General features: G+C 40.4%; 2 protein-coding genes across 2 annotated transcripts; one reads left to right on the top strand and one right to left on the bottom strand.

Annotated features, from left to right (window-relative positions):
• The first annotated feature begins 44 nt into the window (after positions 1 to 44).
• Positions 45 to 5,077, top strand: LOC135475806 (glycine receptor subunit alpha-2-like). Its single transcript, XM_064755746.1, has 6 exons — positions 45 to 274; positions 792 to 874; positions 2,194 to 2,331; positions 3,206 to 3,576; positions 4,257 to 4,413; positions 5,037 to 5,077. Exons 1-6 carry the CDS (start codon positions 45 to 47, stop codon positions 5,075 to 5,077), a joined length of 1,020 nt encoding a protein of 339 aa, XP_064611816.1.
• Positions 5,078 to 9,191: 4,114 nt separating this feature from the next.
• LOC135475551 (CUB and zona pellucida-like domain-containing protein 1) lies at positions 9,192 to 16,603 on the bottom strand. Its single transcript, XM_064755476.1, has 9 exons — positions 16,460 to 16,603; positions 16,144 to 16,244; positions 15,044 to 15,185; positions 12,810 to 13,009; positions 11,781 to 11,941; positions 11,282 to 11,515; positions 10,870 to 11,035; positions 10,295 to 10,418; positions 9,192 to 9,648 (listed from the first exon to the last, which is right to left on the bottom strand). Exons 1-9 carry the CDS (start codon positions 16,509 to 16,511, stop codon positions 9,488 to 9,490), a joined length of 1,341 nt encoding a protein of 446 aa, XP_064611546.1. The 5' UTR covers positions 16,512 to 16,603; the 3' UTR covers positions 9,192 to 9,487.
• Positions 16,604 to 16,713: the final 110 nt, after the last annotated feature.

Here is a 16,713-nt window from a genome sequence, read left to right as displayed (position 1 = left end):
AATATACCATGTAAGATAAACAATGACTATATATTTCCACTTCCATGACACAGGAATACACAATTGACATCTACTTACGTCAAAGATGGCATGACCCCAGGCTGGCTTTTGACCTTTGTGACGAATACATCAATCTGACAAGCGATTGGCTGGATATCATTTGGGTTCCAGATATGTTTTTCTTGAACAGCAAATCTGCCATGTTTCATGACATAACCCTGCGAAACGTAGGCCTACATATTTCCCCGAACGGATCCGTATTCTTCACCCAAAGGTAAGCAAGTTTGACTAAGTAATTTGTGGGTACAGTTTCTATACATCGAAAATGTCAAATCTTTTTGATAACGTCGAGATTTGCATGAATGTGATCATGTGAGATTGTCCGTTTGTGGAACTGTTGGATTAATGGCCAGAATCGTGGTAGGAGGAAACCATCCGCCCATCTGCAGGTTGCTGGGTGACCTTCCCACGTAGGTGCCAGAGAAGAAGCCAGCATGAGATGGACTTGAACTCTGTGAATTGGAGTGAACTCCACGTCTACGCTAATATAACTACACGCCGTATTTGTACTGCAGTAGACGTTCAGTGCCGAGGGACCCCGTATGATGAACACTGCAAAAGCTCATGAGTAGATAACAATCCCCCTCCCCTCAGATATACATTCTGTCTGAGGGTAGTCAGTCGATCGGAATTACCTTTACTGTTGCAAAGCAGGCAAGATGCTGAAATTTGATTTTGTGCGTATGAAGCTTATTGTTAATGTTTCATTTGGATATTTTTCCGATTTACAGATTAGGTATAACTCTTGGATGTGTCATGGAACTGTTGAAGTTTCCACTGGATGTCCAAAAGTGCGACACGCAAATAATGAGCTGTAAGTTGGATTAAATGTTTGAAAGGAGGAGAAACTGGAAAAATAAAGCATCAAGTAGAAAAACCATTGGAAATACTTGTACTGATTTTTTTTTCAATTTTCTTCACTGAATTAACTTTATTCAGCTGTTTGGATGGTATCGTGTATTGATCATATTGATATTTTATGTTTTTTTCTGGCCCTAAAAGAGGCATTTAATGTCATATCTGCTTTTTTATGCACAACCACATATTACATGATCACATTTCAAACGAATTGTACTCAGAAATGAACAGAAGGTTGTAAAAAAAATTGTGACGTCACTTAGCGACATACATTACCAATATATCAAAATCTGACTGCATTTTAGTGAGCAAAAAAATCTATAAAAATGTTTTCACGGTGGCTTCCTACTGATGCTTCTTTCAATTCTTCTTTTGGGCGTCGGTATTAGATTTTCACAAAAGCATGTAATAATAATTGAATAGATGGCTGGAAGTCATCTCAGTTGAAGGCTGCGAGGCTAGTCGATCTGTTAATGGCGGGATTAATTTTTCCGACTTCCCCAAAGAACTCCTCCAAGGTTAAGTTTTTCGTGTTCTGGATAATCCGTCTGCTTTGTTGGGTTTGTTGTTGTTGTTGTTCCTCTGGTCAAACGCCCTGTCTGTTAGCCTATATCTTGTTTGATCCCTGTCTAGCTCTCGACTTATCAAGGGTCCTATCAGTTGTGCTTTGTTGTTTGTTGAGTTCCATTCCTCTGATCAAGTCCCTAAGTGTTTGAATTCAACCGAATCCGTCTGTTCCGTCTGTTAGATCTGACCAAAGAACATCTCGACTTTTTTTTCAGTGTTTGTTCTATTATTTTTTTTCTATTATTAATACGTGTATTCGGATCGCGAATATTGCTGTTTGCTCTGATCTTTATCCTCTGGGCTTTCCTGTGACGAATGGCAGTGTCCAGTATAGCTTGCGGTGCAGTTTTCTTCGTATCCTTCCTCTTATAACAAGTTTTCACAAGCCTGTGGATTTTTTTGTTCAATTCCTTATGCCGCTATTTATTTCGTCTCTTTTCTTTGGGTAAAGCTGTCTCCAGAGCCTGCCACTGTTTATTTCTGATGTTTTCCTGGGTTTATAAAGTTAACTGGTGTCTCTTCCGTCCCTTTTTCTCGGCGTAAACATATCCTTCATTTTATGATGATGCCCTTTCTATTCCATGCTTAGACCAAAAGTACGCCGCAATTTACACCTTGCCGCCTGCTCTGTAATGTTGTTCTTTTCAGTTGGTCAGCGCAGATGTTCAGCTACTTTCCTTCGTTTATTCTGTTATCATTGCCCCGCAGACACCCATAAAGCGGACGAGCTTACGATATTGTGGTTCGAAGAACACGAACCGGTCCAGATCGATCCGCATGTCCGGCTTCCGCAGACGAAGATACGGACCACACAACATGGCGACTGCTGGAGAATGTACGAGGGAAGTAAGTAATCCTGTAGGGATTGTAATTCGTTACTCTCTGTAAAAAGGGCTCCCTGCGACTATATCAGGCCCTTCACCGATTAAGTCGAAAGTCAGAATGTTAATCAGGTGTACCAACATCAAATGTGTTTTACTCCGGGTACTTTGACATCCTCTACCGATGAAACATGATCGCCGTCATGTTTTTACATACATTACATAAAGTTCAGATGACAGAGTGTAAAAAGTTAGTCGCAAATGTGGTCTTAAGCATTTTTTTTAGATTTTTCTTTAAAGACAAAAGGCCAATTGAAAATATTTTTTGTATGGTGGGTATTTAGGACCACCTTTTGGTATATATAGTCTTCGTGATAGTGTTATAATTGAGGATGTAACACATGTTTAATAAATATATTTGTACTAGAATTTGTACAGTCTGGATTTTGATCATATTTACATTTTTAATATATTCATAAATATTATCACAATTCGGATCAAATGCATATGTTTGTATATAGAGAACAAATTTACATTCAAATAAATTTATTAGGCATGCATCACATTCTTATTTAGAACATTATTATGCAACCGAAAGGTGATCCCAAACACTCACCATACAAAAATATTTAGAAACACCCTTTTCTCCTGAAAAAAAAATGGAAAAAATATTAAAGATCATATTTGTAAATAAGTTTTGACACTCTTTCATCTGGTTTTGGAATCATTTTTTTGATTTCTTTTCCTTTAATATATTACAAACATGTTTGTGTGTCTTTAAGCACAAAAATGCATATAGTTAATATGTGTAACTGTCTATTGCAACAATGCATAATAACAGTGTTTCGATGCACCTAAGCACAAAAATTGTATTAATATTTGTTGGTTTCATAATACAGAAAACTACTCATGCATTTACGTCGAGTTCGAGCTTCAACGGCTGAACGGATTTTACGTCATACAAATTTACGTTCCTGGGGTTCTGATCGTCATGCTTTCATGGGTGAGCTTCTGGCTGGATCCACGCGCAACGCCAGCGCGCGTGTCACTAGGGTTACTCTGTGTGCTCACCACCACAACGCACACTACGGGGGTCAACTCTAGTTTACCAAGGGTCTCCTATATCAAAGCTATGGATGTTTGGAACTTCACGTGTCTTCTCTTTGTGTTTGGGGCTCTCCTAGAATTCGCTTTAATCAACGTGAAAACCAGAAAAGAAGAGGCCACTGCGAAGGAGATGTTGCAGAGAAAATCTAGAACTACTAGTAAAGTAAGTAAGAAATATAGGTTGACCCGATTATGTCAGTGGACAGGCTTAGTTTGAACTACTCTATAACCCAGAGCGAACCCAAGCAAAGAAATGCAGTCGTACTTACGCTTAATATCAGCTAGATCATTTCCGAGCATACTGACAAAAGCCTCCAGTTTTACTCGCAAGAAAAGGGGCTATGTTAGCCATACATGTCATCGACTGAAATGTCGATCTCAGTAATACACATATTTGTTCATTTCATTCGACCTTAGTAGATCCTTTCTGCAGAACAGTCTGGCTCAGAGAAGGTCAAACACACTGGTATATATCACATGGGTACCTAACATAAATAATGGTATTTACTGGGACATTTTCAAAGGTTCCACTGCTCTCAGCCCGGTTTCCTCCCATCATAATGCTGGCCACCAAAATGCTGCCGTCAAAGTGCTGCCGCCACTGGAGTGTTATGCCGAAGACACCAGACATGACATTCCACCCTGTCACATTATCATGACACCTCGCCAACCAATCCTTGCTCTAACCTCTCAATATTCAGTGGCAAGCGAGCAGCAACAAGCACCATTTTTATGGCCGTCGTAGAAGTGAAATATTCTTGAAAACACCAATCAAACAAATAAATCAACTCAAAGGTAAGATTATTGCCCTAATACCGACTTATTTACTTCAACACTTTCCAGAAACAAGCCAACAAAACCAATCGATGGGAAATGTCTTGTGTGCCTTTTGCCCCAGCAGCAAAATCCGAAGAGGAGAAGGTCAACGGGGTCGAGGTCAAACAGGACGATGTCAAAGGAGCCATGTACTGGACAGCGGAACGACTAGACAAGACATGCCGTATTATTTTTCCTGTGGCTTTTCTCGTATTTAATGTATTTTATTGGTTATATTACAAACTGTCATAACGCTACATATAAATCTTGGTATAAGGTTGTGTTAATATCCTGTCAAACACAATCAAATAGAATCCTTTTCTATTTGATGCCTGTTCGAATGCCTGTTCCCACCCTCACGAAGTTATGGACGCCTGTTCCCACCCTCACCGAGTTATGAGCTATGGATGTGTGTCTCTCACCCTCTTCAAGCTAATACTCTTTCGAAACTACTGTCATTAAACGGAAATTTGCTGTCATCACTGACGTAATTGCATTGAACAAGGACATCTTGAGCGTAGGCCTTTCGACGACATTAAGGGATTAAACTGGTATTAGTTACTGAACATGCAAACTGAATATTTCTGTTGATTTATCATTGTTTATTTTTTGCTACTGCTGCAGTCAGAAGTCTGGCAAATAAATGATATTGAAATGTCTCAGCTCAAACGTTTAATGTTAATGTAATAAAATGAAAATAGCGTCACAGTGACAAAGATGATCAAGTACTTGAGCTACCAATGGAAATAATAGTTCTGCATTAGTTCTGTTCAAATCGCTGTTGATTTCATATTTTTGCTTTACCAGTGCTAGAGTGCCTTCGGGACCTTCGTGGCCGAGGTGATTAACATGCTAGCGCGGCGCAATGACCCAGGAGCCTCTCACCAATGTGGTCGCTGTGTGTTCAAGTTCAGCTCATGCTGGCTTCCTCTCCGGCCGTACCTTGGAAGGTCTGTCAGTCACCTGCGGATGATCGTGCGTTTCCCCCGGGCTTTGCCCGGTTTCCTCCTGCTACAATACTGGCCGCCGTAGCGTTCTTCAGTCCGGCTAGTCGATCTGTTAATGGCCAGAACAAGTTTTGTAAGCTCCCCAAAGGACAAATACTATATGGCGAGATATGTACACACCATATGCAAAACCCTTCGGTATATTGGTGTCCTAGTAAGGACAATTTACAACGTCAGAATTGAAACTATCCCACTTGTCGTAAAGTCTGCGAGAGAATAAACCGTTTTGGTCTTTGTACAAATATAGGTCCAGATGAGATGTACCATCTTAAGCGTCTGTGGTTTCCTTTAAATCCAGCGAGGGTGGGTCAATATCTTTGTACATGGGTCCAAATTGCGACCCCCCACCCCACCCCCTTCTGGTCGACGACCTGTTCTCATATGGATACGACCACATGCAGAAACTATCAAGGAGTAAGGCCCGATCTTTCTCATTCACTAAACGGTATATTGATGATCTGTTATCTTTAAACAATCGATATATAGCAGAGTACATCATTGCATCCCTTACCATCATGTGTTTACACCAAAGAAAAGCCGACAAGGGTGTTAATGTAATAATGAATGCGTATTTCATTTTGCAATGTGCGAGATATGTATAGAGGCAGCTGCGGGCGGTTACTTTGAGACATCCGAGGGTGCGGAGGATCTTGTTGTCGGTGCGCAGTATCAGGTGCTCCCATTTTTATCGAGCGTAAGTGTTACGCACATTCTTTCTGTTTTTCTGATTTTTCTTTTTTGTTTCGTTTTATATACTTTTCTATCAAATGTACATTCAAGAGCTAATGTAGCTATTAATGAGTTGAGTTGTACTGAATATTACAGATCGTGACATTTCTCTCCATCCGTGAAAAGCCAACCAGTGCGGCAACATCAACGCCCATATTATGCCGGAGAGGTGGGTTTACATTTTGAGCTTTAAACTACGTTACCTGTAAATGTCCTAAGAAGTGTCCATAAAAATGACCTTTTAAAACAATATGCTCCATGTATTCTGTTCAACGACGAGCGGTGTAATCTTTATTACAGACAGCAAGTCTTCACCAACAACTCCGCAACCCAGCACCATCCATCTTCAAGCCCCTCCTCTTTGTCCAGAGGTACATTTTGCGCTAAGACTTTTTCATTAGACTTCACCGTACTGGTTAGTCCCCAATTTTAGTTTTTAGCTCGCCGTTACGAAGTAACACGAGATATTGTGAGTATGGGGGGTGTTGGTATCCGAGTAAGCTTTTTTGTTTAAGACAGAAGGACGATAGTAATTGAGTAAGGTTTTATGTTTGGGTCAGATGTTCCAAAGTTTTTCACATAATCCTTATGAAACTTGGTGGGAATGATGAACAGGATTTGTGGGTTTACTCATTATATATAATTAGGGATATTTGTATTTTTAACTCTCCGTTAAGAAGTAATCTTTTTTGTTTGGGTCAGCTGTTGTCAAAGTTTTCACCATATGTTCATGAAACTACTTGAGCTTGACAAACATGCTTTGAAGATGTTGACATTATACTTGATTTTTCTGTTTTGGTAAAAAAAACTGACATGGTTGGGACTCTTGCTGTGTTTGCATTCACTTCACAAACATATATGTAGCCTCAGAGTAAGGTTTTATGTTTGGTTCACCTGTTATCAGTTTTCAGCTGCTCAATATGGATTTAAATGTCCGGTAAGGTTAGGGTATGAGTTGAACTGAAGGCATTACCAGCGAGCTGTCGAGCTTCTTATAACCCTTGTTTTATATAAATCTTAAAGAAAAAATATCTGTCTGTTCTAAATCTATGCATGAATATCATATCATTTCCACAAAGCTTCACCACAATTACAAGTGCGCGTGTTGAATGGGACCCATGGGAGTGTAATATGCACCATGTTACCATTTCGTATGCAAATTATAAATTTTATATAAAGTTATAAATTTATATCCTTGCATGACGTAAATTGACAAGAGACCGTATTTCACCGGTTAGGTGTGACCATTTACCAGCTATCACAATGTCGTCATTGCTTTGGTTTATCTCTCTAGGCTGTAATTGTGCTGTAACTTTAATTGTGTTAAGGAAATTTTTTTTTTCAAACGGACACTGCAGTAGTATTTACATACAATTTACCGCAAGGACAGAACATGGAATGTTATTACCCTAGGGTCGTAATTAAGAAGCTAATTCCTGAATCTTTTATCCCGCTATCATACTGAATTTCTGTAATGACAATATTCATTGTAATAAATCGCTTGTTTAGGTGCTTCCGGCCGAGCATGCGTACCAATTCATCACGTCCGCTCCCTACTCTTCCACAGGAGAAAGACCTCTATCGATGAAGAGTGTGTCCCATCCGGCATGATAGTCCGGGCGACATCACCGGGATTATTTGGATTAGGTCTAAGACAGAGAAATGAAACTGATGGGCCAATTTCGATTGCTGCAGACTTGTTGGAAAACCAAGAAAAAAAAAACGAAAATAATTTGTTTTTGCCGTGAATAGAGTAAAAAGAATATTATTGTTGTCGGTCGTTTCATTCTGTATTGTGTTTGCGAACAAATTTCCCATTTATACGATGTACATCAGAATTATTGACAGAACAGTAGTAACATTTAAACGAACAAAAACATTATAGTTTCGTCCTAGGTTAACGGTAAGGAATACAGGTTACAAATTAATAATGATTGCTCTAAATGATTTACAGCAATGCGATCGTTATGAGTTCAAGTCCAGATTATGCTGGCTTCCTCTCCGTCAGAACGTGTGAAGTCTGTCAGTAACCTGCGGATGATGTGGGTTCCTCCCGGGCTGTGCCCCCCGCCCCTCCGCAACCATAATGCTGGCCGCCGTCGTATATGTAGAATATTATTGAGTCCGGCGTAAAACATCAATCCAATAAATGAATAAAAATATCTACTGAATACAACCATGTTTATCTCCAGCTGCACCAGTTAACCTGTAGCCAGGGCATCACAACTGGCTGTACAAAACGCCCTGGGAGCAAAGGTCAACTATACATCGTTAACTTACTAGATCCTTTATATCATTACTAAGGGACAATTGTTTAACACCTTCAATGTTAAACCAAATATTATAAAGTTAACACGAATTTTACAAAAATGTGTTAAAGCACCTGGTTAAGCCTAATATTTTTGAGGGAGAATTGGCGATAGACCGATCTGGTGATTTCATCCGGTGTAAGAGAACTATAGTCTATTTCTTTTAGTCAGTCGGCTGTGTTTAGCTGTCTGTGAAATTAGTAATATTTGCCACCAAAATAGCCTGTAGCCAGTGACGCGTAACAACACTGGCTCCGCACATGGGATATGTTGAAAGTCCATATTCTTGCAAGGGAAATGAAGTTTGAACACTTTTTTCTAATCCATAATGTTAAACTACATGAGCTCTGTTTTAACGGTAAGAACGCATTGCCGCGGGTGACGTCATAATTATTTTAGAAAAAAGTGGCTATTGGGCGGAGTTCAATATGGCCACACCAGTTACCTAAACTGCCACGGATTTTACTCTAAACACTGTTTCTGACACTGACACATTTGACATTGTTCACGCGTTTTTGGGATATAACACACACAAAAAAGAATTTTATTGTTTTTCTTGTAGTATATGCTCTCACATTGTTTTTGAATAATTATGACATCTCATGAGATAATGAGATAATAAACGTACAACACATCAATGTGTGACGAGTATGACTTTTACAGACAGTTGAAAATATGCAACTGGCTAAAAGAAATAGACTATAGATACTTTGCAGAAAACACAAACTACGTCTGTCTAAAACCTGGTAAGGTAAATCATTCATATACCTGAGAGCACAGTATTTATTCATTCACACAGCCAAATTGTTTTTATTGATTTGAAGACTCCACAAACATCATTATAGTTATGGGATGTTTAAAAATATTTCTCTTGTATAGGCCTATTCTCCGTTGCAAAATTACTCCACTTTTTCAAAACTGACACTTGGTACCCAGTCAAAGGTACATTTCATTACACTATATACGTCCATAAACGAGTAGCCTTAGGCTTTGTGCACAGTATATCCTCTCAAACATAAATTGTGAGTAATTTATTTCGCTTTCAAAAGACGACCATTTGGCAAACATACTATGAACCAGGGTCATTCATTCAGATCTTTCCGTTCCGTCAGCAGTCCCAGGGAAATACATGGTGTTCAAAAGCGATAGTTCCCTTTTCACTTAGTTGTTATAAAATGAGGCTTTAAATGTCTATAAGAACTATCACGAGATGTTACATTTCCGGTTTCTTTGTGGACTCATCCGTTGTACTCCTGGATTTCTTCCACTTCCGGGAGAGTAGAAATACCATGGCGGCCGTTACGAGGAGTGTGCAAACAACAGCCATAGTAACGATACCAACCAACATCATGTTGCTGTTGTTTGAGGAGTCCTCTGAAATGTAAAAACAGAAGAAACGAAGAGATCAGTTCCGCACAAAGTGACAAAAGAACCAACAGAAATAGATGGAAACTGTCCGAAAACTCCGAAAAAGTTCAACAATTTTCATATTTAAAGCACGCCTGTCGCCAGGTACCTATCACACCGTGGCCGAAAAATAATGAGCCTTTCCTGCCTAAATTAAGTCGGGCCTAGGCTATGTGGCCTATCGTTCATTCGTGCCTTTGCGATGACGTTTTGCAGGCAAACTAGAAAACGTGTTACTCATTCGTTACAACAGATGTGGTAACGTGATATGGTATCCAGATGTGTTCTGGACTTATGAATGACCGATAAAACTGTAGGACTTGTTTAGACAAGCTTGAACCGTTTCGTTCGTTTCAAGATTGGGTTTCGGTCCTTTTGCGATCAAGTATACGTTCCGTGTTTTCCTGGTGATACTTGAACTGGACTCAAACCAGTCCGTGCCATAGAAAAGACAAGCAAATTTCACTTTCAGTTTTGATCCGAGAAACCCCAGGAAATTAGTGATTGTAACAGAAATCATAAATAATACCTATAATTCGGTGCAATTAAATGCTTCTACAGCATGTAAAACTTTAAATTAATGCATGATGTTATATATAAGTGTTATTATTACCGTCTGATTCCGATCCGCCAAACGTTATGGGACCATGGTACACCATGTATCGTGGGTGATTGCTCACCGATCTTTTTACTCGAGTCTTGGGTGTTACAGGCGGAGGTAGGCAAGCAGATTTGGACTGAAAAAGAAAGTCAAACTCCCTATATGATTGTTTTCAGATATTTAGTGAAACTTGTCAAAATGTACGAAAAATTAGGCCGTGTTACCTGTTAAGGTATACAAAAGAATTACCTACACTGTGACAAAATATATGGACGATATACTTTGGTGATCGGTTCGCTGCAAGTTTAAAGATGTCATTACAAATACAGCAACCTAAAGCAAAGCGACAGGTTTCAGCATTGGTAAGTGTCCGAATGCGATAAGCAACTTCTTGACTTAATACTATTCGTATTACTCTCAAACTTCAAAATAATTATGCCCAAGAGACTTAGCTATTCGTCTTAATTATATCCAAGCCCATGATTCCTCCACATTATGACATTTTGTGTCTCAGATCTACCTCGAACCTATAACCAATTCCAGATCGGCATTTGTAATCTTGTTTAGATCTAATTTCACCAGCTTACAGGCGGTCGACATGGCTCCTCATCTTCATCCATTGAGCAGACGATGGCTCGGCAGACGACAAACACTGTGTTCACTGCGCCGCGAAACTTGAACGCTTGGAATTCAAACTCGTAGAGGTCGTGCTCCACTAACAGCTGCTTGAAGGTGTCGTCCCCATTAACGCACCTGCCAAAAAAAAAAAAACCCATGGCTGAAACAACCAAGTTGCATTGTAACAGGTCAATATGAAACACTTTAGAGAATTACAAAGCGACTGCATACCTATAACGAAACCCCAAGAAGAACAGCAGTAAGAACTTACTTCATAAAACCCAAACGCCGTACACCCCAACCTTCCCTTTGTCTAGGTTACAGCCAATGAGCGCATGTTTTGGCTGATTATTTTCTCCCAAAATGGCGGAAGTGTCTTACCCGTCTCTTATGAACCAGTGTTTGACTTCTATGGCTGATCGGGTTCGAGTGGCGTAACAGTCCTTCACGTACATGTACAGGTCGTTGTCCGCCTGCATCTTGATCTTACTGTAGATCCGTTGACGAACAGTCACGTGGGTACCAGGATGTATGGGAGATCGGAAGAGCAAATCTTCGTAGAAACCCATGGAGTATTTGAAGGACCCGGTGCTGTTGCTGGTGTATCGGACCGTCCTGTGAGAGCAAGGTGAAAATGATGCATGAATTTACACGTAACCTGCCATGTGTTTGAGTTTGCATACTTAATAGATCTGTTCTAGGAAAATCCGCACAACATTTCATCGCAGGCATTTTATATATTGTGCCATTTATCTTAAATGTGGCATTAAACAACAATGAAATAAAATTTTTCTTTATTGTGACGGAAATAAAAAGGCTAACTTAAATATATGAAGTGTAACAAAATATTAAGAACAGCCAAGACTAGACTATGACCCACGTGACATCTCCGATGAACTGCGCATCAATGTCCTCGGACTTTCGTTTGTAGCTACAGTGCACATCTAGTCCCATGATCTTCTTCCGCGTGATCCCCGTGGACTTCAAATCGGTTGACCCGGAATTGATTCTGACTTTGTACGTCACTTCGTCCGGTCCAATCTTAAGGAAATTAAATATGGATAGTGAGTTATTTAGGAAGCTTGGTGGAACCGAACTAAACGGCCACTGACATTTTTTAATGAAGTCCTCTATTTTTAATGACGTACCTTATCAATCAACTTTTAACCAGTAATTCTTACGATGCCATGGGATGCACCGTGTTAGAACAAACCGGAAAGACGATGTCCAGTCACTCGTACCCTAAGCACATAAAGGCAAAACAGGGTCCGGGTGACGTCATCGGAAACTGCTACATCATCGGGTTTTACAAGACACTTGGGCCTGACTAATTAAAGCTGATGACAAGATGGCACTTTCGTCTGTCTCGTTGTGCGAAATTTTGCTTACTTGGTTGTGCTACATCACAGAAACAAAAGGCTGTGCTTTTTTAAACATCCTGTGGGATATTTTATCGATGCATACTCCTCACATCGCATAGGCCGTTCTCTACGCTTGCGTTACATCCCTGCTACCACTAGGCAATGTTGACCTTTGGAGCCTGTGCAACACACGTAAGTTTGTTTAGGTTTAGCCCCATCACTTGTGTCCTTGCGCGGATTTATAATCAGCATTCGTAGTTAGAATGTGATCGTTAGAATCATGTTGAACATACTTTAGATAAAGGGAATGCATGTGCATCAAGTGTCAAGTGTCAATAAAAACAAAAGCTGAGACAGAGATTTTGTGTTTTCTGTGACATCACTTCCTGCCTCATCACCGTGACTCCAATGATCTCGGCGTTGTTCAAGATTTCTTTACAACATTTTCTAGTGGTGGCGTGGATATAAAACTTGAGGAGCGACGCGTGTACTGTAAGGATTATGCATGGATATATATATATCTTTGGTCATCATATGCAAATAGTCACCGTTTGTTCTGTTTCACATTGTGTGATTCCAAACGTCAATTGGATAAGGCCTTGTTTCGTCTGGCTTGACTGGCAGTGTTTTACAGCAGTTGACGATCCCGCCCGAATGCCGGTCAAATCCAAACCTACCATTTGCGCTGGGTTGATGGTGATGGTAATGACGTCATTGTCACACGTGACTGAGGGAGAGTATCTCTGGGCTGAGGACATAACATTTACAGTGTTCTTCAGTGATTACAAGCAATAAAAGGGCCCTAACTGACGATGATACGTGATGTCACGTGTTTGAACCCAGCTCTCACTGCTTCGACGGGTAGTGTATTTTAGGAATGAATGAATGCTTGCAGGGGGTTTAACGCCCTTCTTAACAATTTTTCAGTCATATGTCGACAAATGGTCATTATGCGTGTGTACATATACTGTGTCCTCTTGTGGCAGAGCGAGTCCATGCCGCCAAAGTGCTCTAACCGCTTAGTGCTGAGTGCTAATAGAGGCAGCAACAGGGAACATTTTCAAAGTCTTTGGTAGGGCCCGACGTGGGTTTGAAATATATTTAGTACATTTGAATTATATTAAGTATATATAAAGATTATAACCTGTTTAACAGCATGTTACCAGGAGGGCCTCTGAGAAACGTAATTATGACTTTAAATCCACCAAAAACAATAGATTTACTACCCAAGTCGATCTCCAGCCGGCCGACCGGTAAAGCTCAGCGGGTGACGTCATAGATGACCAGCCCGAGTTTAGCTGACCTATATAACATGGGAATTCGTGTCAGAATGATGTCATTTTCGGGATGGTTTCTAGCTACACAAATGAAAATATACTGCCGTATCAATTTGAACCCAAAGTGGACGATGTTGAAGTTCCGATTTATAACACAGGCATCTCTGGTCAGACATCAGATTTTTTGGCAGAGTTTGTAGAAGCTGAATTTGATCTTTGTCCAGGCATTTCCAACCTCACTGGCAATGGACTGGTAAGGTATAGCTTTATCATGTGTTAGACTGTAGGTCTACATTTCGTGTGCAGACCTATATCAGATTTCATATTTACTATTCTTTCCTTCTGTCTGCTTCACAATAAATATCATTCTATTCCCAGAGTGGATTTACTTCAAAAATGGGTTTGCGGGAATTGATTTTCGTGCATTTAATCAAAGCAATACTGAAAAATTGCTATAGGTGTTTAGTTTTCCTAGTTATATTATGGCCGGAATTACTCAAGCACGTCAACCAGGTATTATGAAGGGTGGCTTTAAGAATTTGGATTCTTTTCGGTTTTAATCGTCCTCTGTAGCCGGTCAGAAACCGCTGGCATTATCGTAGGTGTCAAACGGCCATTGCGTTGTTGTACATAGTTCACAAATTTGTTATGAAGCTCACTCATTGTTCCGCACGAGAGAGACAGCCAATAGGATAGCGACATTCAAAGCGACATTCATTGGAAGTCATCACATGGTTGTATCTACTTTTCTTTCACTTTACCGGCATACCGAGGATTGATCAAATGAATGACTTATGAACTCTCGCTGTGTTTTGCACCCACCAAGCCCTATCACCAGATTTTATATACATTATTTAAAGCCTAAGTTTTCCTCCCTGCTGTTAAAATTTAGCTGCCCGCCATGATTTCTTACCCCAACTTCTGCCAGCCCGGCAAAGATTTAGCAGTGTTTCGTGGGGGTAAACCATTCCGTCTTGTGTTGTGAATTCACACTAACTCTAGGGTTCTTCTACTGTTTTTACAACCGTATGCAGAACAGCAAACCATTTCTTGGAGAAATTCGATATGCTTGTTGTCACTGGTGTGGCTTTTAAGCACTGAACTAAATAGCGAAGTCCTGACAGCTTTGACTTGAATGACGTCATTCGGCGAAGACTACTGAGTGTTGACGAAAAAAATGCATAAATCCAGCATTATTATCTAGTGATTTTAATGTCATATTACTCAGATTACTTTACTTTTTCTCAACTTTTATTTATACTCAATTTAACAAGATATACAGGGGTAGCTAATTATGAATAAATAATAAATCTGGACACTAATCCTTTAAGGAGGTTTGTTAGGTGTTTGGCAAAGAGTGGTACTTTGGGCACTCCGGTTTCCCCCGTCCATAAACCTGACCGCCATCATATATGCAAAAATTTCCTATATACGTCGCTGAACACCAATCAAATAAATAAATAAGCAAATAAATAAATAATATAACCGCACCATGCGCTGCGTACCTGCATTATAGGGCATGTCCCTGTTACACAGCTCCGTCTTGCAGCAGTAGCCGGGGTTGATGACACAGTCCGTCTCACTCTTGCAACCTTTTCTCACGAAGATCTTCCCATAAGTGGCCGTCCTCTCGTAATAACATTGATACTGAAAGAAAATAGCATATTAAAACGGTTTTAATAAGAAGCTAACATTTCCAGACTTTCTTTTGTCTTTTGGTTTGAGGTTTAACGTGGTCTTCAACACTGTTTCGGTCAAATTACAAACGTGTCTCCTTGTAACACTCTTTAACACCGATAGAGACCTGATATCTCATCCAGTCATGGGACACGCATACAAATACAAACCAACAGACATGACACCTCATCCAGACATAGCATAGTGGCAGTGTTTCATGACAACAGACCGGACACCCCACCAAGTCAGTAAAAGACATCGGACAGGACACCCCACCCATTATGGTACAAGACACCGGACAGGACACCCCACCCAGTCACGCTGTACTGACACAATTGTGAGACACGAGGCACGGAACCCAATCCAGTTATAGTATACTAATACCAGCGTAGTCATAATATAATGGCACCGGTGTGGATCCCAATCATACCATAAGGTATACTGACACAATTACAAGACACCGAACGCGACGACCACCCAGTTGTTGTATACTGACACCAGGTCAAGACACCAGTAAAGACAGGTACTACTTATGAGATGAAGGCTGGCATTAATGTCCTGTTGCCGCTCTTTTCCCAACAACCACTCACCCAATAGCTTATTCACGACTCGTCGACACATTTTTAAGTAATTATAACGGCAAGATATGTTAACAAACCAGTGGACAGAGGGACAGGTATGTAAACAAAGAGACAGGCTGATATGTTGACAAAGAGACGGACACGTGTGTAGACAAGACAAAGAGACGGAGAGATGTGCAGATAAAGAGATGGAGAGATGTGCAGAGAGACATGGACGGAGAGATGTTGGACAGACACACGGAGAGATATGTAGATGGACAGACGGACAGATATGCAGACAAACAGACAGACAGACAGACGGACAGATATGCAGACAGACGGACAGAACCCCAATATAGAACACTTACCCCAGGTGAACAGTTATGCTCCACGAATAAGTTCATACAACTTTTGTGCGCCTCTTCCTCCGTGTCCGCCATATTGGAACACCCGAAACACTTCAAGCCATCTGAAATAAATCATAATACAATGTCGATTTTCATCGTATTCAAAGACATTTGAAGGATTTTAGACATTGCGGTTATGTCCAGTTGTGGCAAAACCCGTTCGCTCTAGTTTCCTCAATCAATAAAGCTGACTCCCATAGTACGAGTGAAAAATTGTTCAGTATGCTTGGAATTCTTACAATAGATGAATAAATATTTAAAACAGTCGTACTCCTACCTGCAGAGGCAAATAGTCCACAAAAAATTAAAACCAATATCCCGCAAAGCATCTTGAAGTGTTAGCTCGGATGTGGGCAGCAGCTTACGCAATGCTCGATTTACTGTTAGGCCTATACCATAACGCCGAGTACTACTGACCCGTACAATACTGGCGGTGCAAAACAACAATGGGCGGGTAGAGAATAACAGGGTTACGTGTAGCGGATTGACACGTGCGGAAGTCCGGATATAACAACAGCCGAAGTTTAAGTG

The sequence above is a fragment of the Liolophura sinensis genome, chromosome 9, assembly GCF_032854445.1.
Source record: "Liolophura sinensis isolate JHLJ2023 chromosome 9, CUHK_Ljap_v2, whole genome shotgun sequence".
NCBI classification, from domain to species: Eukaryota; Metazoa; Mollusca; class Polyplacophora; order Chitonida; family Chitonidae; genus Liolophura; species Liolophura sinensis.
This window is presented reverse-complemented; position numbering and strand designations above follow the sequence as displayed.